This window comes from Pelophylax lessonae (assembly GCF_965119305.1).
Source record: "Pelophylax lessonae genome assembly, chromosome: 2".
Classification (NCBI taxonomy): Eukaryota; Metazoa; Chordata; class Amphibia; order Anura; family Ranidae; genus Pelophylax; species Pelophylax lessonae.
In genome coordinates this window covers 586,535,104-586,562,454 of record NC_138769.1, presented here as the reverse complement: position 1 = coordinate 586,562,454, position 27,351 = coordinate 586,535,104, and the positions used below count along the sequence as shown (strand labels likewise).

General features: G+C 40.1%; 1 protein-coding gene across 1 annotated transcript in view; it reads left to right on the top strand.

Moving 5' to 3' along the window:
* SCN8A (sodium voltage-gated channel alpha subunit 8) overlaps positions 1-27,351 on the top strand; it is a 328,265-nt gene that overhangs the window by 154,592 nt on the left and 146,322 nt on the right. The window contains exons 3-6 of the mRNA XM_082244781.1: positions 6,421-6,540; positions 8,807-8,895; positions 10,889-11,017; positions 17,066-17,157. Coding sequence (XP_082100907.1) covers positions 6,421-6,540; positions 8,807-8,895; positions 10,889-11,017; positions 17,066-17,157 — 430 coding nt within the window. The remainder of the gene's footprint in view (positions 1-6,420; positions 6,541-8,806; positions 8,896-10,888; positions 11,018-17,065; positions 17,158-27,351) is intronic.

Here is a 27,351-nt window from a genome sequence, read left to right as displayed (position 1 = left end):
AATTTGACATCGCTAATAGTAGCGGATCGGAGATGGACTCGGACTATTCCTGTACACTTTCCTTTATACAATGTATTTTGGGGTGCAATTTTTGCTATATACACGCAACCACTTACCGACCGCCTAACGACTATATACGTCGGCCATTAAAAGCTAAATACTGGGGTTATGGCAGCAGATAGCTGTCATAACCCCGGTATTTTTTTAAAAACGGCAGGCGGTCGGCTTTCAAATAAGGTTGGTCCCAGTGGCGGATTCGCCGTGGAATTACCCTTACGGTGCAGGGGAAGAGGTGCCTCCCGCCGCGTCCCAGACGTTTTCCCAGCTTACCGGACCCGCCGGCAGCGGGGAAAACTATCCGATCCCGGATCCTCCGAGACAGGAAGTCGAGTGAGGGCAAGATGGCCCTCACTCGACTCTATGGTCTTGGAGGACCGGAGCTACGTCAAAAGTCTTTGCCTAGCAACCGGTTTAAAGGGCCGCTTTTTTTTTTTTTTCCTTTTTCAAAATTTTTTTTTTCTTTTTTAGTGTAGTTGTGAGGTGTGAGGTCTTTTTGACCCTAGATCTCACAATAAAGAGGACCTGTCATGCCTATTTCTATTACAAGGGATGTTTACATTCCTTGTAATAGGCATAAAAATGATCAAAACATTTTTTTTTTTTTTTTAAAACTGTGTAAAAATAAAAAAATAATAATAAATAAAATAAATAGGAAAAAAAAAATAAAAATTAAAGCGCCCTGTCCCCGTTAGCTCCCGCGCAGAAGCGAATGCATATGCAAGTCCCGCCCACATATGTAAACGGTGTTCAAACCATACATGTGAGGTATCGCCGCGATCGTTAGAGCGAGAGCAATAATTTGAGCCTTAGACCTCCTCTGTAACTCTAAGCTGGTAACCTGCAGAAATTTTTAAAATGTTTAAGTATCAATGTTTGGCGCCATTCTGTGAGCGTGTGCAATTTTGAAGCATGACATGTTGGGTATCTAATTACTCGGCGTAACATTATCTTTCACATTATGGAAAAAAATTGGGCTAAATTTACTGTTTTCTTATTTTTTTATTAAAAAAAAGTGAATTTTTTCAAAAAAATTGCATTTGGAAGACTGCTGCGCAAATATGGTGTGATAAAAAATATTGCAACAATCTCCATTTTATTCTCTAGGGTCTCTGCTAAAAAAATATATAATGTTTGGGGGTTCTAAGTAGTTTTCCAGCAAAAAAAATGATTTTAGCTTGTAAACACCAAGTGTCAAAAATAGGCCCAGTCTTAAAGTGGATAAATGGACAACTTTGTATAAAGTGCTACTTGGATGTTAGGCCTCTGTATGTGGCTAGGCTGTGTAAAAGTGTTACACATGTGGTATCGCCATACTCAGGAGGAATAGCAGAATGTATTTTGGGGTGCAATTTTTGCTATGTACATGCTATGTGTTAGAAATATTGCATAAATGGACAGCTTTGTGTAAAAAAAAAAAAAAAATGCGTTTTCATTTTCTTTCCACATTTTCCAAAAACTTGTGGAAAAGACATATTCAAAAGACTCATTATGCCTCAAAAATTATACGTTGGGCTGTTTGCTTTCCAAAATTGGGTCATTTTATGGGGGTTTCCATTGTTCTGGTGCTCCAGGGCCTTCAAAAGTGCGACAAGTTGTCAGGAAATTATATATGTAATTTATGCTCCTAGAATGCCGGTCGGTGCTACTTAGATTTTAGGCCTCTGTATGTGGCTAGGCTGTGAAAAAGTCTCACACGTGTGGTATCGCCATACTCAGGAGGAGTAGTAGAATGTGTTTTGGGGTGCAGTTGCAAGTATACATATGCTGTGTGAGAGAAATAACCTGTTAATACGTCAATTTGTAAAAAAAAAAAAAAAAAAAAAATCTTCATTTTGCAAAGAATTGTGGGAAAAAATTACAACTTCAAAAAACTCACCGTGCCCCTTATTAAATACCTTGGAATGTCTACTTTCCAAAAAGGGGTCATTTGGGGGGTATTTTTACTTTCCTGACTTTTTAGTGTCTCAAGAATTGAGATAGGCCTTCAGTACATCAGGTGTGATCAAGTGTGATAAATTTTCAATGATTAGCACCATAACTTGTGGACTTTATAACTTTCACAAAGACCAAATAATATACACTTATTTGGGTTATTTTTACCGAAGATAAGTAGCAGTATACATTTTGGCCAAAATTTGTGAAGAAAAATGACTAATTTGCAAAATGTTATGACAGAAACAAAGAAAAATGCGTTTTTTCACAATATTTTCAGTCTTTTTTTATTTATAGCACAAAAAATAAAAAACCCAGTAGTGATTAAATACCATCAAAAGAAAGCTCTATTTGTGTGAAAAAAGGACACCCATTTTTTATGGGTACAGTGTTGCATGACTGAGTAATTGTCATTCAAAGTGTGAGAGCGCTGAAAATCTGAAAATCGGTCTGGGCAGGAAGGGGTGAAAGTGCACTGTAGGCAAGTGGTTAAGTGAAAAACACTTTGAGCAGGATTATCTTGAAGATCTCTTAGTGTGTTTTGTAGTTGTTGAACAGAGATGTAGTTTCATGCAAATGAGATATCTTGTGATCTATCCATGATTTAGAATCTAATGTATAATTCTTTTTTAATTGTAGTAAAGTTATTTAACTACTCTTCTGTATTCAACTACTCTTCTGTATTCATCCTCAAAAGAGTGCACTTTTTATTTACTTTATAGATGTTTTATATGTAGCAATTATGCATTGCACAGTCCTTTTCCACATATCCACAACAATTATCAGACATTTATGCCCTGTTTATTTCATAAATCTCTTTAAAGTGGTTGGTTGGAAAGGCAGAAGTTTTTTTTATCTTAATGCATTCTATGCATTAAGATAAAAAGCCTTCTGTGTGCAGCAGCCCCCCTATATCTTATCTGAGGTTCATCTAGATTCAGCGATGTTGCTGGAGTTTATTGGCTGTCTGGGACTCCCCTCCGCCGTGGCTGAGACAGCAGCACGCCGTCTTTGGTTCCCGCTGATGTCAATCAAAGTCAGTCAGCCAATGAGTAGAGAAACGGGGCGGGGCGCGCCACGGCTTAATGTCTGAATGGACACAGGCAACTGTGACTTGGCTCGGGTGCAACCATAGCAAGCTGCTTGCTGTGGGGGCACTCAACAGGAGGGAGGAGCCAGGAGCACTGAAGAGGAACCCGAGAAGAGGAGGATCTGGGCTGCTCTGTGCAAAACCATTTCACAGAGCAGGTAAGTATAACAAGTTTTTTATTTTTAATTAAACTTAATAATCACTTGAAGCTTCAAACAAGGCTTAACATTGCTTTAGGTCTAGCATATATTTCTTCCTTTTCGCAAATAAACTGCATCTTGGAAAAGAGAAGGTGTCTAACTGCAAGGGGTTAAACTGTAGAGAATGCACAGATAATTGACATGTTGCTGCAAATATGGAAAGCATACCTCCCAACTTTTTGAGATGGGAATGAGGGACACTTATTAGCAAAAGTTTGTAGGGATAGGAAAAACCCCCTGCCACGCTTCCTAAAGGAGAATTACACAAAGAATTAGAAACTGGATGGAAAGTTTAGCACTGGTAAACACTTTTTGAAAGATAAATAGTGCGTTTAATATGCAACTATGTAGATCAGACCAAAAAGAGAAGGAAAGAGGGACAGTCTTTCAAAATCAAGGACAGTCAGGAGCTATAGGGAAGGGGACCTGAATCTGTGCGCAGAGATTATGCTGAAACCATGAGTCTGTGCAGAGTGGGAAACAACACAATCTGTCACAGCACAGTAATTCCAGCAGCAGGCATAGATGCATAAACCACAGTCCTTAAATTTTCACAAGCAGGTCAATACATAGAAACTCCAAATCATGCACAGCTTTCCAAACTGAAGAAAGATTAGCTTCTAATTGAGTTCAGACATGAGAACAATGCAGCAGACTGTATTCTGATCCTCCGTTGCTGAAGGCAGTGTTATGCAAGCATGTATCAGTCTATATTGCAGCTGTGTGCTCACACAGAGCATTACAGACATACTAGATACTCCCCAAGGCACTGGAAACCTGTGCAGATAGTGGACTGTTAAAAGATTTGAAATCTGGCTTTTTACTCCAAAGAGCTTGATCTGTCCAGACAGGTTGGTCACCTACATTTTCAGCACCCTCCACAGACAGGTAAACTCTCCAATTAGACGCAGAAGCTGAATTAAACGCAATGTTATCTCATGTGTACAATACAACGGATGTTTTTTCAGTTTGCTGTAGTGTAAAAAGACAATCTAGTACCTGCTATAAAGAGTAGAAACTAACATGGGAACATGAAAAAAGACGAAGGAACCAACAAAGACTGTACCATATAGCACTAAATGGGGGTAGAAGCAAGGTAGCAAATGCCACATAAACAAGCTGCTATGTCACTTGATGTCAACATAGCCTAGAACATTGGTAACATGAATGCTATACTTAGCAGAAGCAGAAACAAAAACAAAAACATCCCTGGTGAGACAGAAAATGATCCCATTGCTTGTTTGGGATATCCCATGGGCTGTTTGATCAGATCCACCTGTCAGTTTTTCAGGCGGACCTGATCGGACCCTCTATTCACACTTATGGAGCAACGGATGTCAGCAGTGACATGTCCGCTGGCATCTGCCGCTATCCGATTCTGTACGCCAAATTCTAGGCAGATGGTGGTCCTATTTTCCATCTGCTCAGTGAACGAAGACAAACCTGTCATCCGCCTGCGCAGCGGGGATCAGCAGAGCGATCCCCTGCTGAGCAAGCGCATTTCGTGCAACAGAGGCGCCCATCTTATCCACTTCTGGACCGGAAGGATTTGCCCCCTTAATGACCAGGCCATATTTTGCGATTCGGCACTGCGTTAATTTAACGGACAATTGCGCGGTCGTACGACGCTGTACCTAAATACAATTGATGTCCTTTTTTTCCCCCCGCAAATAGAGCTTTCTTTTGGTGGTATTTGATCACCTCTGCGATTTTTTTATTTTTTGCTCTATAAACAAAAAAAGAGTGACAATTCTGAAAAAAAGCAATATTTTGCACACCCAATTTTTCAGTTTTTTAATTTGTTAAAGTTTGAAATATCCAATAAATTTCGTTCCACTTCATGATTGTGTCCCACTTTTTGTTGATTCTTCACAAAAAATTACAGTTTTATATCTTTATGTTTGCAGCCTGAAATGTGGCAAAAGGTCGAAAAGTTCAAGGGGGCTGAATACTTTCCCAAGACACTGTATGTACCCAGAGAAATTAGAGGGATGTCAGAGTTTTTCACTTGCATTCTTTTTCTGGGTCAGTGGCTCAGAAAGTATTAAAGCCATTAGATCTACAGTACATGACATCCAGGCAACTATCTTTTTCAGTAAGGTCAGGAAATCAATCAGCTACTGTAGGCACTGATCCACATATTCTGACAAGGACCAAGCAGGAGGGATTGCTAGATCCATCCCGTTTATGTGGATGGAGGAATCTGCTAGTCTTTTTCGTTCTGACAAAAAAAAAGTATTTGCCCAGCTTAAGTAAATTAGGTTTTTGTGTTTTTTTTTTTTTTTTTATTTTAAACATAGTCTTCCCATTACCTTGTTCACGATTTCTCTCCCTGCACTGTGCACTTCGTGTAAACTCTTTGTAAGAACTCACTAGGGTAGATTTACTAAAACTGGAGCTCTCAGAATCTGGTGCAGCTGTGCAAGGTAGCCAATCAGTTTCTAATTTCAGCTTGTTCAATTAAGCTTTGGCAATCAAACCTGGAAGCTGATTACTTTCTATGCAGAGTTGCACCAAAGTATGCACTCTCCAGGTTTAGTAAATAAATCCCAATGTTTACATGGTCCAATATGAGTGCAAATACAGCAGCTGAACTAAAGTAAGCATCATCACATGAACAATGAACAATATACAGTATATAATCTGATTTTCAGAACATTTTAGACTAACTGGGTAATACAAAATGAGTTGTACAATTAAGAAGTAGGCAACCGCACACCAACTTGAGAGAAGAAAATGATAAAAAACATTTATTGAAAGTCCATAAAATCCATAACGACAAACCAAAGACAGGAGGAAAAAAAACAGTTGACGTGTTTCACGAAATTATATTTGCTTAGTCACAACCGTGATGATATCATTTTCTACTCTCAAGTTGGTGTGCGGATGCCTACTTCTTAATTGTATAGCTGTCGGGATGGCGGACCTAACCAGCACCCTTCTGATTGTCAGGACATTCCCACACCAGAGCGGTCTCTGTGCTTTCAATACAAAATGAGTTGTTGGGCCAACTGGCTTTTTTATGGTTTGTAACAAAAAAAAAAAAGGAGTAATGGGACATTTTGTGATAATAGAATGCACACGGTATTATGTTTATCATTTCCTAACCTATGCCTTTCTCTCTCTCTTTTTCCGCAGACCTTTATAGTATTAAACAAAGGAAAAACAATCTTCAGATTTAGTGCCAGGCCTTCCATGTATATTTTAAGTCCTTTTAACCCATTTAGGAAGATAGCTATTAAAATTTTGATACATTCATATCCTTTTCTAAAATGGGATTTGGGCTATGTATTTATTTTTCCTTTTTAAATAAATATGACTGAAACTTCACCCAACATGTTATGGTTTTGTATGGCATAGGGAATGGTTAAGGTTTGTATTGCTGTTATGTCACCATCCCAGGAGGTGAGGAGACTCCAACTGTCAAAGGTGGGATTTCCTCTAAAAAAAAACTGACATAGATTGTAACCCTTTCTAATGCTATCCTAAACTAGAAAAAATGGCTATAGTTCCACATTCACAAAAGTTCATTTGAAGAGCTGAAAGGCTTTACTTATGATGTTCGAGCACCACCATGTTTCTTTGTAGCCTGCTATTGTGTACTATAACTAACTAACAATATAGGAAAAGGAATGTGTTACTCTCTAAGGATCATTTATAGTCTACCCGAACTCTTATTCCCTGTCCAGAACTGGACATGCAGCCTGGTTTCAAGTACCTGTTCACAGAACTCCAAACACTACCACATATGAAGCGCCTATGAATACGACCCTTATTCCAGTCATACCACCAGCTAATGAAAAGTGCTAGTATGTGACACAAAATTCTTGATAACAACTGAATGTTAATGATTTTATTTTAGTGCAGTTCTGCAAGTAACAGACCCATGATGGCCCAATTTTTGTATACTGTATATAGGAGCCGCAAGAGGATGGGCTACATGCATGACATATGGATGATATCCACTTAATTGTCTGCACCTCAAGCAAGCCGATACAGATTCACAAAAAAAGAAAAAACATTTTAGCACAGAATATCACACACTTTTTCCAGCTACTCTGGCTTAAAAATTGGCAGGCAATAAATACTTAGTATAATACTATTATTTACCAATAAATTATCAGCCAGCATGAATACATGTCTGCCTTTCACTCTGTATTATTCATTTTGCCATTACTGTTATAATCCTCTAATCTTCGGGGATCTTTGTGGCTAGACCAAGGCTTTTATTTTAATTCTTTGCATGATAATTCGCACATAACATGCTATTGATTTAAATATTTATTATTCACTTTGAAAGTAAGAGTGTGAAAATTAAAGGGCAACTAATTAAATGCAGTCTTATGGTTGTCTAATAGCTAATGTGGTCATTTTTATCAATGTGCTGTATACATTCCTATGCTTCCAGATGTAAGACACTTCAATAATAGGTCTTGTTGCGTCCTGTTTTAAGGGCCACGTAAATGTGTACAAGTCATTTAGGCCCAATCCCCACTAAGCATCTTTAAATGTGAATATGATATAATCAGATCAGCAAATGTTTAAGCAGATTCTAGACTTTAAACTGGATCTGCAGCTTACACATAACATTCTCCGTGAGGTTTCTTAACATATAGTAAAAAGAGATCTCAAATATTTTCTTTTCTTGAATCCTATGAATACTTCTCTCTTTCATTAACAAATTGCATAACTAGTCCCAAGGCATTGGTCAGATGGTTGCTACAGATAAGGATTCATTCTTCATTCAAGAACTAGTTCTTGCCAGCTTAGTAGATTGTTTAAAAAAAAGAGCTGGATGCATTCCTAATAACTAGATACTAGCAAATATAGGTAATAACACCAGGTTTGTTGATCCAGAGGCTATCGGATTGCCTTCTGTGGGATCAGGAAGTACTTTTCAGGTACAGAAATAAAAAGCAACAAGAATGCTCTTCTAAGTGCAGTATTCTAACAGTTTTAATAAACATAAAGGTTAAAAACACCTTCCAAGATCCAGCATAAATATAGGCTCATTAGTAGGTCAGGAGGTCTGAGGAAGGAGCTACTGCAAATGCTTCAAAATGCGTCACTGCTCCACCTGACACCACTTCCAGTATGTGCGTACCACGGGGGTTCAGGAAGTGTTGTGGCCATCTTGCCCCCTCGTTCTTCCCTCCTTCTGCAGCTGCTGGATGGCTTAGGATTGTGGAGTCTGTGATAGGAGCCAGGAATACTATACTGATGAGACTATATTCATGCTGGATCTTGTAAGTGTTTTTAACCTTCTGTTTATTCAAAATGTTGGAATACTGCACTTCTTCTTTTTCTGTACCAGAGTTGCTTCTGCTCACCGGAGTGCTGCAGGTCTCATATTTATTTTATGACATATTTCCTTTTGGGTTGAATTTTTTATGTATGGCATAGATCTACTTTAATCTTAAATATAAAAACAATGGAATGTTAATTAAAATGTGTTTTTGATGTAATGTGTTTATCTTTTTCTTTTACATAAATTCACCACATGCTTCCTTAACCTCAGTATACAGTATTTAGCATGATCATTATGTGCACTATTTTGACCAACTGCGTATTCATGACTTTTAGTAATCCCCCAGAATGGTCTAAACAAGTGGAGTAAGTACATGTTTTATTCATTTATTTCTATTTTAATTACTGCATGTAGGATGTGTGGTTTGTATGTTCACAGGGTAAAGCAGAGTTTATAAACACACAAGGAGATACATCCTAGCGTTTAAATGTATATAAGCCATTTATAAAAAAAATCTGGCAACAAAAACACTATTATAAAAATATTTTTTTTATACCTTTAATAAAAATTTGAACTATTGGATAAGACCACCGGTGTCTAAAATATGTTGGAAAGTATTGTATTGCTGTAATTCTTTCACTGCAAATTAGAAAATGATATTTCTAGTTTCTATATTAAACATAAAATATACATGGTACTAATGTATGAACATCAGATTCATGGCAGAAAATTCCTGCAAAAAAACGCAAGGATGGGCAGTATAGTAAATGTGCATATTCGCATGTTTTTGCACACATGCACATAACCATTCTTCTAGCTTTTATTGGGACGTGTTGTATATATGAATGTGTGCATATATGCGCATATTTATGCGTCTAAATGCATAGATGCCTGAAATGCTGTCCAGCAACACAGATGCATATTTTTAATTGCTTTATACACAGCACTATTTACGTGCCTGTGTACTAGCATATTAAAAGCAATGGGCTGCATATACATCAATAAAAAGAAAACACCTGTATGCCTAAAAGCATTGTGTTTTAGGCATCAGTGTACAAGAGGCCAAGGACCTTTTTACTTACATTAGCTATCTGTGAGAAACTTTCTTGTTTAAAAATGGTAATCTTATCCTTAAAGAATATCTTATACCTTAGTGTATCTCTTGTTGACAGTGGTGTGGTGCAGTTAGACATTAGGCTGGTTAAAAACCCCTCACAGGCCAGAGACACCATCTGACCTCAAATACACCAGGCATTTGAGACAAAGTGCCGGTTCACACTAGCGTGATGCAGGAACCAGTGCAATTCCAGTGCAGAGTCAGGCATCGCATAGGGCTCGCAGGCAGTTCACACTGCCCTATGCGAACTGCTGGGGGTGTCAATAGAAAGTTAATGACACCCCCAGATTGGTTCGCATATCGCAGTGCGAACTGTCAGTGATGCAGGAATCAGATTGCATGGGTGTAAGGACACATGCATTCCAATTTCAGGGAGGACCAAAAAAACTGTCCGACACCATTTTGGTTCGAATGCGATGCAAATTTAGCCATACAATCTGTATGGCTGAATTTGCATCGCACAGACATTGCATGTGATCTGCACAGCAATGCAGTGTGAATCACATGCAATGCTTGTCATCGCGGCACTGGCACTAAAGTCTCATACACACAGTTATTTTTTTTTTTTCCTTCAACCCAGCGGGTTGACAGCTCAGGTCGGAGCCATTGTACTAGCAATCCTATGTTAGTACAGAAATCTCCCCTTCTGTGCTATTGTGTTCCCCCACCAAAACACTCCGGTCGGCGCTCTTAGCCATTGGCTGAGAGCGCTGATCTGGAGTCGGTCAGCAGACCTTTTTGGTTATGACTGAGGCTGCCATAGACTTGGGCCGAATGTCAGTCAGTTTCTTTTGAACTGGCCAATGCTGTCTGACATTTGGCCCGTGTGTACTAGGCGTAAGTGATGTATACATTGTACAGTGCAGCAGTTCGATTTGGCACCCCTCCAGTAAAAAAAGGTGTAAAGTGACATACCACAGGTCAACTAATTGAGCTAGTCTTGTCTGGCAGTTGAATCCTTGGTATCCAGCTCACCTACAAAGCATACCACTGTCTTTTGGCAAGTTACCTGCAAAGATATATGCACAGGTTTCTTTTGTTTTCATGCAATACAATTTATCCTAAATATGATTTAAATGTCACATCTAGAAATAAAACCTTTTAAACACTATCTCAGGTGTCTTTAAAAATTAAGAAATATATACCATGTATACCATTGTAAATTATAATCAATATACTAGTTGTTTTTGGTAATGTATTAGTATACCTGGAAATGTCAAACTTAATGTTTTTTTTCACAGGTACACCTTCACTGGAATTTATACATTTGAATCACTTGTAAAGATCATTGCAAGAGGTTTTTGTATAGATAGTTTTACATTTTTGCGGGACCCATGGAATTGGTTAGATTTCAGCGTTATTATGATGGCGTAAGTATTCTTTTCTTCACAGTGCTAAATGTTCTAGATTTTGTTTTGGGGATGTTTGAACAAAGCGTTTAAATGTAGCTGGTCTACATATTTTTTATATAATTAATTACAGGTAATGGCCAAACACTCATGGTCACACTCAAAGTATAATGTGTCTCCTAAGCTTACCTTTTAATGATGGAATGAGCTCCAAGCAGCTAAATACACAGTTGAAACACATATTTTTTCTTTTGCTTTACAGTAAAATTTAAATTTTGTTAAGATTTTTAATTTACACACATCAATCAGGCCTGTAATAAAGTAGCAATCCAGCTTCCCTGTGGAAAGAGTATTTTTCCTGTCTAAGCAGTATGGAAGGGGTGTGTTGAATCACACGACTCTAAAGAGAATTATAGATAAAAAGGCATATACATTTGTATTTCAATTGTACTGTATATTTAGTTTGGCTATGGCCCTACATTTATAACTGGGGAGTGCCATGAAATAATCTTAATTTTGAAAAGTTAGAGGAGCTAGTTAGGTTTCTTATCGATATCTCTTGAAGATGTCTTTGGGAGCCCCTGGCTTTACCTACCATTCATTAATGGGAGGAGGACCTAAAGCAAACACAGATTGCGCTGAAGAGATTATTATGTCCCTAACTAAGGCTGATATTGATGGACATACAGTATCTCACAAAAGTGAATACACCCCTCACATTTTTATAAATATTTTATGATATCTTTTCATGTGACAACACTGAAGAAATTACACTTTGCTACAATATAAAGTGCTATTTACAAAAATGTGAGGGGTGTACTCACTTTTGTGAGATACTGTATGTCTTTTTTTTGTTATTAATGAACCATATAGTTCTATATGGTAACAAAACCCACGATCCGTAGGGTGAGTGAACTGGGCAATTAATAATATGATTGTAATGTACTCATAGATCCAGTCACTGAATAGACATAAAAGCAGCGAAAAAAATGCATACAAGTCTAAATCATACTTGTTTTTCCTACTTGCTCACCTTTGAAAAAAATCATGGGTAGCAATATTTTATTTATGTTTTTCCCCTCCAATTTTTGCTTGGATTTACTACCATCCCATCAGAGGGCAATACTACTAATCCATATACCTTATCAGAGAAAGTAATATGATTAATGGTGCATTGGTAAATGGTTGTGTATGTTAGAGTGTCATCCCTGACAGTCATTCCCATTTTTACAGCAAAAGTGTCATGTGTGACCCTTCGTAGAGTCAGTGACTGCTTTTGAGACCCATAGTGCAATTACTGACTGTTTGGCCAAAAGATAGATTTCATGCTGTCATAAAAAACACACCCAAATTATATAGGCTTTGGGCTGCAATAATAAATATATGTCCAGATATAAGTTGTTGTTTAAATTGGTCTCATTATCTTCTCAATCTTTGGGTCACATGATTAAGTGGATCAGCTCCAAAATGACATAAAGGCCAATCTGTAGGAACTTTTTACAAGCAGGCAAACAGCTCCTGCTTGAGATTTCCTTTAAATGTTTCTTCTTGTCCCATCAGACCTTGCAGCTAATTAATCACATGGACATACTGTGCATTGTGTTCTTTATTAAACAGACCTGTAAACCTCAACCATACAGCCTTGCTTACTGTGACAGCCAGAACACACAGCAAGCACTTGGTTGTACCACATAACCGCTTTAGGCTCAGTTACTAATACACACAAAGCTAAGAGGGTGCATTGAACAGGGGTGAATTGTGGACAAAAAAAACAGTTTAGAGGCAAATATTTTTAAGAAAACAAAAGTCTGCTGACAGGTAAATTTGCAGGCACATATATGTGCCTGTATGTAGCTGCAACCATTTTAATACCCTTTGCTTGGTCTGCATCCCAGACTGATCTGACAGGCAAAGTTTTGGTACCTTAGGGTGGTGGTGGAGCTTTCCTGATCTTTCTGCCTCCATACAATACTATTTGCCTATAACTATGGTTATGTACCTCCTTGGCCAATAGGAATGTGTGGGAGGGGGTCAAGCATTAGAAAGGTTTGGCACTTTGTCAAAACAGAATTTGCTTGGCTTTTGGGGCCAAGCAGACGGTTAAGCTACTACAGCTTTGTATATGTGAATGATTGATTTAGAAATGGTGCCCCCTTCTAGTGAAGAAAATATATATGTCATAAAGTACAGCTGCCATCAATTTTGGTGGTTACCAAATAATGTACGTTATTCGTGAGGCGCTATTACAAATTATATAAAACCAAATATTATAAACAATAAAAATTTAATAAATACAATAACATAGCCCATTTTCTCTTGTGTTCTTCTAATCACCACGTAAAAATGAGTGCTTATAAATCTTCTTGACAAATAACAATTGGTGCTGTTAATTAGTGATCTGCCGGTTCACCAGATAATTACGGGCCTCCAGGACCCAAATCGCTTCGAATTTTTGGGATACAAGGAAAGTTATTCTAATCAATTTGGGTCCTGAAGGGCCGTAGTTATCTGGGGAGTGGCCTATTCACACTAAGGTGGCTGATCACTAATCAAGAGCACCAATTGTTTTTTGTTAAGAAAATTTATAAGCACTTATTTCACGTGGTGATTGGAAGAACACAAGAGAAAATGGGACTATGTCGTTGTATTTATTTAATTTATATTGTACATAATATTTGGTTTTATATAGTTTGTAATGGCGCCTCACAAATAACACACTACAGCTTTGTACTGGTCCCCCTGCCAGAAGCTTCTTTTTTTTCCTAAAGTTACAGTCTATGTGCTAAACCTTTACCAGCAACATTTGCACTTTTATCTGTCTTATTATGTCATGTTTTAGACTCTGGGCTTTCAGATGAAACTAGAAACAGAGAAGAGTGAGGGCAGAAAAAGGCCAAATGATTCATTGCTTGTGCCCCATAATATAATGTCATGGCAGGAAGTTTTCTGCTTTCTGAAAGGGCTATTTTTTCCCTTTTTTCTCTCTAATCTTTTAGTGTCTGTTCACACTGGGGCGACACGACTTCGGGCGACTAACGCCGTTGCCCGTGCACCTCGACTTCGGCGCGGCTTGCAACGACTTCACATAATGGAAGTCAATGCAAGTCGCTCCGACTTTGCAAAAAAAAGGCTCCTATTAGAACGGTTCCAATTGCACAGCACGGTCCGCTACTTGTCAGGCGACCAAGTCGCCTGACAAGTCGGAACAGTGTGAACCGGCACTTACCCTATAAGGAACCTCATACTAAAAAACAAAAACTGCTTGATCTACACTTCAGTCACCACTATAAAAAATACAGAATACTGGCACTCTGATAACCGTGCTTGCATAACCGGAGATCAGTTCTTTAGGCTAGATAATTTCCTTTATTTAGACTTACGTTTGTCTTTACCTAGAGAAACATTTTTTTTTATTGCAAGCCTGTAATTTCTGCCATTTGCCTGAAAAGCTGCTGTGCCTGAGAATGTTGGTGACATATAATCTTCAGTTGTCTGCTCAAACTGAATAATAAAATCTAAAACTATGGAAATTAATTGAAGCCTATTCCCATTATGACTCAGTACAAAAATGCGCTGGCCTTGAGTTGATTTACTAGAGGAGCATTCCAGGGCTACTATTAAGTCCCAATCTAATACTGGTCTGCCTAGTTTGTGTTAACAAATGAAGCCATGCAGCTAATTCCTTCTCAAGTGTGTATTAGTGTGCTCATTTAATCCATTGTGCTTTTATTTAAATATGTGTTGCTTTCCTATGTTCCAGATATGGAATAGCCTTGTCCGCGTACCATCCAGCCTAACACTCCTACACTTTGTACAAATGCATAGAGGCATTTTATTACACGTATCAATCTTGTGTTCTATAAAGAACATATTTGTAACTGACCATTCTTAGTCCCAGGTTTTTTTCTTGGAAAATATTTTTTACTTAAACCCATGACCAGACTGTATCTCCCCAGTTACTTTGTTTCAGACATTCTAAAAGGTTTTCCATTTCTGCAAGCTAAATGATAACCTTCCTTTTTTTCTAAACAGTTTTGTAAAAATTTAAAATATTTGTATGGGTTACTGTTAGCAAAGCAGGCATGTTTCCTTTTACTTTGATAAATGAGGCAAAAATCTGACAATTTTTTTAAAAAAACTCTGTAGGGATAAGTGACCCAAATCTGTGCTGAATGGTTTGAGAGTGGAGAAATAAAAACCTTGTCATTTTTAAGTGGAAGATATTTTGCCATTCTTTCATATGGTCTTTCCCTTCCTGTAAGGAAATATGGAGGCTGTCATTGTTGGCCACCTTTTGAAAATGCTAACTGCTTGGCGTCAATATTTTCTGAATCTGTGATATAAAGCAGCTAGTAATAGAGTGAACTCCTGATCCTTTTAACTTATTCTTGTTCATTAAACCCTCACCTTGTAAAACAACCTATTTAGTTTAAACTAGAAATGAAAGGCAAAACACGCGTATAGATATAAAGAATAAATAAAACATTAAAACATTTTTTTTTCCTTTTTTAATGTGTTCACATTCTCTCTGTTCTCAGCTGAGGAGAAACAGCAGTACACTGATCTTCCCAGTGAAAGACTGTGCAGGGTAGATGTGTTAGGACAAGTCTGATCATTGGAGGAGAGCAGGCTGAATTCAAGGCACAGATAGAGAACTGACCATGGAGCCTTCTCCTTCTTTCTGTGGTCAGTTTTTAAAAGGGAAGCAGAGGGACTGGCAGGAGCACCAGGGATTTCATACAAAGGAAGCAATATAAAGAGAACAGGATACTTTTTCATACAAGTACATGGTACAGCAGGCACATACCAGGAATATGAAATGTTGGGTTTACATATTCTTTAGCTCAGAGTGTATTTAAAGTGGTTCTAAAGGGTCAAGGTTTTTTACCTTCTCTGTGCAGCAGTTTTTCCAGTTTCTCCAGATCCCCCTTATACTTACCCGAGCACCATCTCATTCCAGTGATGTGCACAAGAGCCTCGGCCCTCCGGGACTCTCCGTCCAATGGCTCTTTCTGCTGTCAATCACAGCCAGTGAGCCAATGAGGCAAGAGAGGGGGCAGGGCCAAGTTGCAGCTCTGTGTGTGGATGGACATGCAGAGCTGTGGGGCTCAGGAACAAGCCAGTTTGGGTGCCCCCATTGCAAGCTGCTCTGAGGGAATTCAGCAGGAGGGAGGGGCCAAGAGAACTGGTGGGGGACCTGAGAAGAGGAGGATTGGGGACTGCTCTGTCTAAAACCACTGCATAGAGTAGGTGAGTATGCTTGTTTTTTTTGTTTTTTTTTTTTAATAAAAGAAATATCACTTTAAGCTAATGATTAGCATTTTCAGAAGGAGGCCTTCAATGACTAGATACATTCAAGCAAAGATCTTCTTCAACATACAACTCCAGGTTTAGCAGTGGCAGTTTGTGAGTGTCTGAGCTTATGGATATAAAAAGACTCCCTTGTCCTGTGAAAGTCCAGGAAAATTGAATATGGGCGTTGGCTTCACATGGCGCCACCCATTACCGATAGAAAACAAACAGTTTACAAATTCTATACTGTGAAGAAAAGCATTGTATGAGTTAAATGCTGTCTTAAGAGGCCATTTCCATTCAGTAACTGTTTAAAAAAAAATCTTTGCTTTTTATCAGGCTTCTAAAATGTCTAGGTTAAGAAATTATGAGCCATTATCCTCATACTTTAATACAAAATATTCTCTAACATCGGCCAGTAGTATACACCTTATTTGAAGCACATAGGTTTGCCTATGAATTGCTAGAGGCCACCTAAAATTTTAAAATCTTTCCTTAGGACCAATCTGGATAATGTAGGTTCTACACTTATCCATCCACACCATTACAAGTAACTCTGATTTGATTCTGCAGGTATATAACAGAGTTTGTAAACCTAGGCAATGTTTCAGCTCTGCGCACTTTCAGAGTTCTGAGAGCTTTGAAAACTATATCTGTAATTCCAGGTAAGGTGGCCTGCAGTGTATGTTAGGTGTTGGTTAGGCCCTGTGACGTACTTCCTGTTGTAGTTGTTTTGTGTTTTGTCATCGTGTTTGTGTGTGACCTCCCTTATTACAGATATGTGACAGAGTTTGTGGACCTTGGGAATGTCTCAGCGCTGAGAACATTCAGAGTTCTCCGAGCTTTGAAAACTATCTCTGTCATTCCAGGTGAGATAATGTTTAAACACTAAGGCTGATCTTTCCTTCACATTCTATGGTTTCTTTCAAAAATGATGCAGCACATTTTTGACTGGCTTTGCAGTCTGCTTTTCTCTCAGACAAGTATATTGAATGGCTCAATAACACTGACCACTAATAGTGGAGAGTCATTTAGTTTTTCATACAACTGATCAATGCAATACACTTCCTACTGGTGGATCCATTATTAGGAATGCAAAAGAGAGTACTTTATGTATTAATGATGCATGCATGCTAGCATGCCATAATGTTAATGTAAACTAAAATGTATTTAGCACGTGAGTGGAGTTAAATGTTTTAAGTATTTCTTCATCTTTTATGTGGGATGAAGTCACTTTGTTGATATGATGCACTTAGCATACACGATTGTTTGCAGTTGTGTAAAAAGTAAAGGGAGATAATTTTGAGTCCTTGAAGTGAGGTGGTACACATTTTACATCTATACCATCAGAGACAATTGGCCAATTTGGTCTCATTAAGACTGCCAAGCCGAACGTTAAAATGCAAATTTCTTGCATGTCTCAATGAATAGCCATTTTCCTTTTATTTTATTTTTTTAATTTGTTTTTCCAATCAAAGTGGACTGTAAGACAAATAAACTGTTTTGTTAGAAATACAAAAAAAGTATACAATTTACATTCAGTTATTGGATTTTTATCAGTTTTAACATGACAATATTTGTTTTATTACAGTAAAATATATAAAACAAAATCTTTGTTTAGATTGTAGATTACATGCATTGTATTTTAAAATAATGATTATCATTTTAACTAGTACATATAAACTTGTTTTAGATTAATAAAGAAAAAAAAAACTATTGATGAAAAATCAATCTTTTAATATATCTACATTCTTTATAAATTTGCAACTTGTATATTGATACAGTGCTTTGAAATATGCTGTGTATTTGTCTTTTTCAGTATGCACTTAATTGGTACTTGCAACTGGTAAAATGTCTGGATTATATTCTTAATGTCCAAATCTTATAAATAAAGTATTCAAACTATACCTTCAAATAAATTAAGTTAGATTTATAGTATGTTATCTGTACTGGAAAAAAAAACAACATACAGCTGTTATCTTCTCTTTGTAACAATATATATATATATTACAAACCTAACATAACAGCTGTATGTTTTTTTTATAAACATTGTTATAAATAATAATTTCAAACATTTACAATTATTATTTTTATTATTTGCCGATTTTCGTTTCTTATTTTACTTTAGTAGTAATATTTGCAAATTTATGTTAAGACTTGAAAGCAGTTCAGCCTTGGCGTTTAAATGATTTGCATGAAAATATACTACTCCCAAGCTTGACCCCACTCATGAAAATGTTTGCTTCATGTGTTCTGATATAGTTGCATGTTTTATTGGCTATTGCTGTTTTACTGTATAGTCTATCATAACTTATTTAAGATGTAAATTGTTGAATTTCTAATGATAAACATGGAAAAATATTCTTTCTTTAGTCACATGATTTTAGGCTGGTATGTTAGCATTATATTAATTACCAGAATCCTAGAGCAACAAGTGAAAGGTAGGTTATGTTTTCCAACTGTCCCAAATGGTGCAACAATTTGCCTTGCAAGTCTGTAAGGCATTTCTATCTGCTCAAATTTAGAAAAGTATTGAGTGAAGAACAATGTTTCTGACATTTGCATATAAAATTGTGTAGCCGGAGTTATTCCAAACAAGCATTTATTGCTCCACCCCTATATTACCTCTTTAAAATGCATCTATCATTATAAAAGCGAAACACTAAAGGCAACACAAAGCAGTACAGCGAGGATGGACAAAACGTGAGACATACATTACAATTACCCACAGTACAGGTGCCAGGCGAGAGAACAACTTTTTGAATGTATAAAAATTCACAAAAATGATAGCATATGCCAAACTGCATTAGTGAAGAGGAAATTGAATATTGAAGCTCAGCAACAAGGAATGACATGCACTAAGAAAGATTTACAGATGGCCTAGTCTCAACACAAATTGTACATTGTGAGCTTCATAACATTGGATTATTTGGAAAGGATGCCATGCAAAAGCCAGTTGTATCAAAGGTCAATGCTCAAAGAAGCATAATGTGGTATGCCCAGTATAAAAAAACATGGTCCCTTTAAACAATGGAAAAAATAACATGATCTGTTTCACTGTCCTGCTATCCCGAATCAAAGGACAAACTTCCATTTGGGGATTCTCAAAAAATAACTTTAAATTATAAAGGCTTGTTTCCTCAGGGAGTTTAAAATCTTCACCTAATAAATTGTTTGAATATTCACTTCAGTTATCCAATCACGTAAAAAGCAAGTTTTTGTTTACTTCTTCCATCTGCACTTAATTAGATATTCAAAATGAACAGGAATTTGATTAAATGCATAATTGGGTTGGACAGATGAGGTAGTGATTGCAATCACAATATCTATAGGTTCTCTACAATAGACGCCGATAGCTGAACATATCTATGAATATGTTTAAAGTATTATTAGAAAGTCGATTATAAAATTATGAATTTACTTTTTCCTAGTGCTTTTTCCTGACCCCTTTTTATATGCAGCCATCCTTTTGTAAAAAAATAGGTTTTGGCGTATATAATTATAAAATTTGGTGTGTTTAATTGCAGCTCTAGGGTGGCTATGCTGCCCTGCCGAATCTCCCAGCAGCCACATCATAGCCCCCCTTGAGGTGTGGGCCCCCACTCTGAACAACATCCTCAACCCAACGTTCTATGTGCCAGTGCACATCTTTGCTTTTGTTTCTGCTTTTTTTTTTCCCTCTCATCATGATCTACAGCCACATAAGTCTAGGTTTACAAAGACAAACTGAATAAACAATGCCTTATATGAGCATGTTTTAATTCATGCGCATGTCTTGCTTATGCTGTACCCACAATTTGCACTAAAAAAGTTGTTTGTAGCAACAATACCACAAGTGACTTTAACTTTGCATCAATTGCATTTGTTCCACGTTTATGATAACCTTTATTTGTGCTGTGCACTGATTAAAGCCTGGAGTAAGAGGGCCTTTAGTGGACAAAGGCTCCTTTCACACGGCCGCTCCGCTGCTTTCCGTGTGTCCGCAAATCATCCTATTTCTCTATCGCTCATTGACAGACGTAGTCTTCTTGATTCTCAAGAGCTGGGTTATGTTGTCTCCGCAGGAGTAGGACTAGGCAGAAAGACAAAACGTTCTGGCTCCACCTTAGGGGCAGTCCCTGAGGGTATATCCTCCCTCTCTCTGCTACAGGGAATCAGTTTTTTTCTGTCTAGTCAGGAGTAAGGACCCAAGTTCCTTGCTGGGATCTTTTGGTCCTGGCAAGACTTTTTTTCTTTAAGAAAAAGACATTTTTTAGGTAGTTTTCTCCAGTGTTTTTTTCCTGTGAGATCTTCAAGCAAAAAATGCCGGACTGGGCGACACTTGTGGTCACCCCAGCCGGCCTACGAGCGCGCGCAGACCATGGCATTGCGCTTGGTCGGCCACGACATATTCAAGTAAGTATGCGGGGCCGGGCGACGGGCTGGATGTTGAGATCCAGTGGTCACCCCGGTTTCTGCCTACGAGCGCGTGCAGACCAGAGCTCCGCGCTGGGTCGGCCGCGACGGAGTCCCAGTGAAGGGACTGACTTTGCGAGTTAAAAGTCTCGCTTGGACGCCAGGTACCAGAGAGTCGAGGCGTCCGGAGTGGTCCACAAACCCCCACCCCGGTGGAGAGGGTATTGTGAAGAGAGGGTGCCTGTCGGTTCGGTATGGTGAGTAAACGTTCCCTTTTTTCCTCGTTATGAGGCAGTATGTATTATGGGCCCCTCCATATATGGTCAGTATATATCTGATACTTACAAGTCCCCCTTGTAATACAGCATGTGTTTGTGGGAAGTGGACTTGGTTTAAGAGCTAACACTCTACCCAGCAGACTGTAACATTACAGCAGACATAGGAGGTATAATCCTACCTTATGTGTAGTGTATCTTCTGTAGATCCATATATCGCCTCTTAGCAGAGATGCAGGTGGATGTGCTGGGAAAACTATTTCGGCGGTCCGCCGCCATTTTGCCGTAGACCGAATGCATGTATGTCCTCAGGTCACGCCGGCCGCCATGTTTTTGGAGTCTTATGTCTCTTCTATGGGGGCGGCCATGTTTTGTGAGCCCAGCTACCTCGTGGAGAGCTGGGAACGCCGGAAGGCGTACACAGGGGGCGGAGCCACGCCTTCTACCCGGGAAAAAGCAAACCGCTCCTTCCAGTCTGTGTAAGACAGACGCTGACTGCAGTTGGTTGGAAACTGCACTGCATCGGTTGGTGAGCCTTGGGGGTCCCTCTCTCTCTCTGTGGTATCGAGAAGCAGGTACTCTGAGGGGCGCTATTGCGCTAGGGGGAGACACACAAAAAAAAAAAAAAAAAAAAAGTTTTTTTGTTTTGCTGGCATTTTGTTTTAACATGGACCCTGCCACTCATGTATCTCCTCCGGATCCCCTCGAGGGGTCTGCGGGATCCTCCAGCACCCCATTGACAATTGAATCATTGTCAGCTATTATGGAAACTTTTGTGTCCCGGGTGGAAGTGGCTTGTCAGGGACAGGGCGCAAGAAAGCGACCCCCGCCTAACCCCTTATTATCTGAAACCTCGGATTCAGACTCTGAGCCTATTTCTGCAGTTGCAGGTACTTCATCTGGGATTGGTGTCTCGGGTCCTGTCTCTTCAGACAGTGAGGAGGATGTTTCGGCATCCGCCATAGCCCGAGAGGAAGCGTTGGTAAACGCACTCATTGTATCTGTTCAAGAGACTCTAAGGTTACAGGGTATTCCATCGGAAATAGCTGAAACTGAAATCCCTTTTGGGACTAAAAAACGCATCAAAGTGGCGAAGGTTTTTCCATTGCCCAAATGTTTTGGCAATCCAATCGAAGAAGAATGGCGTCTGCCAAAACGCACTTTTACTATTTCTAAACGCATTGACAGGCGTTATCCGTTTGAGGAAACCCTTATTAAGAAATGGACAGAACCACCTGTGGTGGATTCACCAATTGCTAGATTGAATAAAGCCACGGTTATTCCTTTAGAAGACGCTCCGTCTTTTAAAGATCCAGTGGATCGCAAGATAGAAGCTATGTCTCGCACCATGTTTTCCTTGATTGGATCAGCTTTCAGACCTATAATAGCTATTGGTCTGGTTTCGCAGGCTGTAACTGAATGGACCAAGTGGTTACGCCGGGACTTAGAAGAGGTCCCTCAGGCGGTATCAGATTTGTTGGAACAAATGATACAGAGGTTACAGTTTGTGTGTGATGCGGCGTTAGACGCCACTCCATTATTGGCGCGAGCATCAGTCTCAGCAGTGGTTCTCAGGCGTACACTGTGGCTAAAAGGTTGGTTAGCCGACCAAGGTTCCAAAAAAGCATTGGCTAATATCCCCTTTTCAGGAGAGCGTCTATTTGGAGCCAACTTAGATGAGATCATTAAAGATCTCACGGGTGGAAAGAGCACCTTTTTACCGCAAAATTTTTAAGGTAGAGGAACTCGTCAAAGACGAGGGCCTTCTTTTTCTGCTCACAAGAGGTTTTTTCGTCCCGCGGGTGAAAAAACGAAGTCCTCCAAAGCTCCTGCAGGAGGCGTCGGGGGGTCGTTGGTCGGGCAAGCAAAAGCCCGCCCCCTCCAGACCTGAAGATAAACAATCCAAAGCCTGAAGGTGCGCCCCCACCCATAACTGGGGTGGGGGGACGTCTTCGCCGGTTCCCGGATCCATGGCTTTCCAGAATCCCGGACAAATGGGTTTGCGAAGTCATAAGGTCAGGGTACAAGATCGAGTTTCGATCTCTCCCACCGGCGCGATTCTTCCCTTCCAATATCCGACTATCCTCAGATCGTTTAGAAGATCTGCGGAGAGCAGTCACAGATTTACTACAACAAGGAGTGGTAGTCCACGTTCCTTGGACAGAACGGTTTCAAGGGTTTTATTCAAACCTGTTTACAATACCCAGGAAAGAGGGCAAAGTGCGTCCAATTCTGGACTTAAGAGCACTCAATTCTTTCGTCAACATAAGAAGATTCAGAATGGAGTCCATTCGCACGGTAGCAGCCTTCCTGCATCCAGGGGATGTCCTAGCGTCCATAGACATCAAGGACGCATATCTTCACATTCCCATTTTCGCAGGACATCAGCGGTTTCTACGCTTTTCCGTAGGAGAACCACTATCAGTTTGTGGCGTTACCTTTCGGTCTCGCCACGGCTCCGCGGGTCTTCACAAAGGTGTTGGCCCCAATGTTGGCACTTCTACGCCAAAGAGGCATATCGATCCTTGGTTACCTAGACGATCTTCTGCTTCATGCAGAGTCTCCTCAGACCTTGCTACAAAACATAGAAATTACTATGATTTCTTTACAGGAATTCGGGTGGCTGGTGAACCAGCAAAAGTCATTTCTGGTTCCCACCCAGAGGCTCGAATATCTGGGTCTAATTCTAGACACAGTCAGGACAAGAGTTTTTCTTCCGGTAGGGAAACTCCGAAAGATTCAATCAGCAGTCCAGTTGTTACTGTCCAACAGCTGGTCTTCCCTTCGGACTTGCATGAGGGTTCTGGGGTTGATGGTGGCTTCGTTCGAAGCAGTCCCATTTGCCCAGTCCCATACCCGAATTCTTCAGCAAGAGATTCTTCTCAGATGGAATCGGAATCCGGAATCCCTGGACAATCAGATCCGATTGAGCAAACAGACCAGAGAGTCTCTGGTCTGGTGGCTTCGGTCTCCGATGCTCAGCCAGGGAAAGTCATTTCTGCCAATATATTGGATGATAGTGACCACGGATGCCAGTCTATCCGGATGGGGAGGAATTTTCGGTCAGTTATCTGTCCAGGGACTTTGGTCCCCGGAAGAATCCAGGTTACCGATAAATGTATTGGAACTGAGAGCGATCAGACTTTGTCTGATTCACTGGACCGAGCAGCTCCAGGGCAGCCCGGTTCGGATCCAGTCGGACAATGCCACGGCCGTGGCTTATGTCAATCACCAGGGGGGCACCAAGAGTGTCCGAGCGGCCAAAGAAGTGGCTTGCATTCTTCGCTGGGCGGAACGATTTGTTCCAGCAATCTCTGCGGTGTTCATTCTGGGGGTGGAGAATTGGCAGGCAGATTATCTCAGCCGTCAGACCCTGGATCAGGGGGAATGGTCCCTCCATCCAGACGTTTTCCACCAGTTGTGCCTACGGTGGGGCACCCCGGATGTGGATCTGTTGGCATCACGATTCAACAGGAAAGTTCAGAGATTCGTGGCTCGCTCCCGCGATCCTCTAGCAGAAACCGCAGACGCACTGATCGCCCCGTGGGGGCAATACCAGCTAATATATGCCTTCCCTCCTCTCGCGTTACTGCCAAGACTTCTTCGCAGGATAGAGGAGGAAGGAATCCCAGTAATCCTGGTAGCGCCGGACTGGCCTCGTCGAGCTTGATACGCCGACATGGTCAGACTGGTGGCGGACGTCCCGTGGAGACTTCCTCTCAGGGAGGATCTACTGTCTCAGGGACCGATCTTCCATCCTGCTTTACGATCGCTGGCTTTAACGGCCTGGCTATTGAGACCCAGGTGCTGAAGGACAAAGGTTTGTCAGCTTCAGTTATTCCTACTCTAGTTGAAGCAAGGAAAGCGACTTCCAGAAAGATTTATCATCGCACATGGAAGTCCTACATTGCATGGTGTGAACCTTTGGGGTTCCGTCCTCGGTCTTATTCGATTAGTCGAATATTGACTTTTCTGCAACAAGGGGTTGAGCAGAAACTGGCCTTGAGTACTATCAAGGGTCAGGTCTCAGCATTAGCCATCTTCTTTCAGAAGCCTTTGGCTACTCATTCCTTGGTGCGGAACTTCATCCAGGGGGTGCGACATCTGGCTCCGCCAGTGCACGCGCCGTTACCCCCCTGGGATCTTAATTTAGTGTTGTCGGTTCTTCAGAAACCTCCCTTTGAAGATATTAGGGAGATTCCTCTACCCACGTTGTCCCAGAAGGTGGCCTTCTTGGTGGCTATTACTTCTGCACGCAGGGTGTCAGAACTGGCCGCATTATCTTGTCGTTCACCATATCTGGTGGTTCATAGAGATAAGGTGGTTCTTCGTCCGAATCCATCCTTCCTACCAAAAGTGGTTTCAGAATTTCATCTGAATGAAGAAATTGTATTACCTTCCCTGTGTCCTAAGCCCAGTCATCCTCGGGAGTTTGCTTTACACTCCTTGGATGTGGTCCGGGCGATCAGGGTATACTTGAAAACGATAGACTCGTTTCCCAAGACGGATTCACTTTTTGTGATCCCAGATGGACCCAAAAAAGGGTTGCCTGCATCTGCCGCGACCATTTCCAGATGGATCAGACAGACGGTAGTACAGGCTTATTCTATTAAGGGTCGGGAGCCCCCGTTCCCTGTTAAGGCGCACTCCACTCGGGCGCTTAGTGCGTCATGGGCCTTTCGCCATCAGGCGTCAGTGGTCCAGGTGTGCAAGGCGGCTACCTGGTCGTCGGTGCATACCTTTACTAAACATTATAAAGTTGATGTAATGGCATCGTCTGATGCCTCGTTTGGCCGCAAGGTTTTGCAGGCCGCAATTTGAGGAGACCAGCGGTCTACCTCGAGGGTTTTTTTCCGTTGGAAAATTTTTCTTTAGTCTCATTCTTTGTTTATAATGAGCCTTTAAAACTTCTAGTTTGGCACCGGTTGGGCCTTCTAGATTGGATTTGATTTTGTCAATCCCACCCCTCATTTGTGGCACTGCTTCTGGATGTCCCAGCTCTTGAGAATCAAGAAGACTACGTCTGTCAATGAGCGATAGAGAAAAATGGATTTTTGTAAGATCTTACCGTAAAATCCTTTTCTCTTAAGCTCATTGACAGACGTAGTACCCGCCCCTCTATCATTGAGTTGGGTTGGGTTAAATTCTCTGTACTGCTTTAAAACAGAACTGATTCCCTGTAGCAGAGAGAGGGAGGATATACCCTCAGGGACTGCCCCTAAGGTGGAGCCAGAATGTTTTGTCTTTCTGCCTAGTCCTACTCCTGCGGAGACAACATAACCCAGCTCTTGAGAATCAAGAAGACTACGTCTGTCAATGAGCTTAAGAGAAAAGGATTTTACGGTAAGATCTTACAAAAATCCATTTTTTTTTGCGGATGATTTTCGGACATAATGTAAGTCTATGGCATTGCGGATGTCAGCGGAATACCATCCGCTGACATCCGATTTTCCTCCTTTCAGTTCTGTTCCGTTTTTTGGAACGGAACAGAACCCCATTTTTCCATCCGTGTAAAAAACGGAAAGGAAGGAAAATCGGATGTCAGCGGTGTCATCCGCTGACATCCGCAATGCCATATACTTACATTATGTCCGCATATCATCCGCAAACGGATGGGATGATATGCGGGCATACGGAGCGGATGACACAAATGTCATCCGCTCCGTGGAAAAAAAAAAAAAAAGTCCCTGCAGCGGACTACAGCAGCGGAGCGGCCGTCTGAAAGGAGCCAAAGACTAAGTTATACGTGGCCAAAACTTGTTACCATTAACTGTGTGTAATAAGATATTCTATTAATATATTAACTATCAAGTACTTGAGTTGTAGCCATATTACAACATCTATTATTATCCTAGCACATAAACTGGTTATCATTATGAAACAAAAGTTGGACATGGAATAACCTATAAAGGATGTAATAATGATATCCGTTACAGTGGATTCCTCCTTTTTTTAAAGAGATTATTGGGAAAATGGGCATATATTGTTAACTGGAGACAAATTGCATTTTCCCCTAAAAACATAATATTATTTACTAAGCTGTCATCTCTCCAATGTAACGGTATTGTGTTTCCTTTTTAACCGGGATATTGCTGTCTCTCAAAAATGCCTGTTATATTTACCTACACTGTACAATATTAGTTCCCTTAGGCTGATCGGTCACAACTGTGCAGTATATGCTTTGAATTGTGTGGATTGGTGAATGGGCAGAATTGTAAATGGCAAACGCTATAAAAGAGGACTTCTATTTATATTAGAAAATTGCAGTCCTATGTTTATTATTATTTTACCCAAAATGGATTGCCATAATTGCTTGGCAATTACTATTTATAATAAAAACTGATATGAATTATCATTTTAATTATGTAATTTATCAATCCTGGAATCTGAATT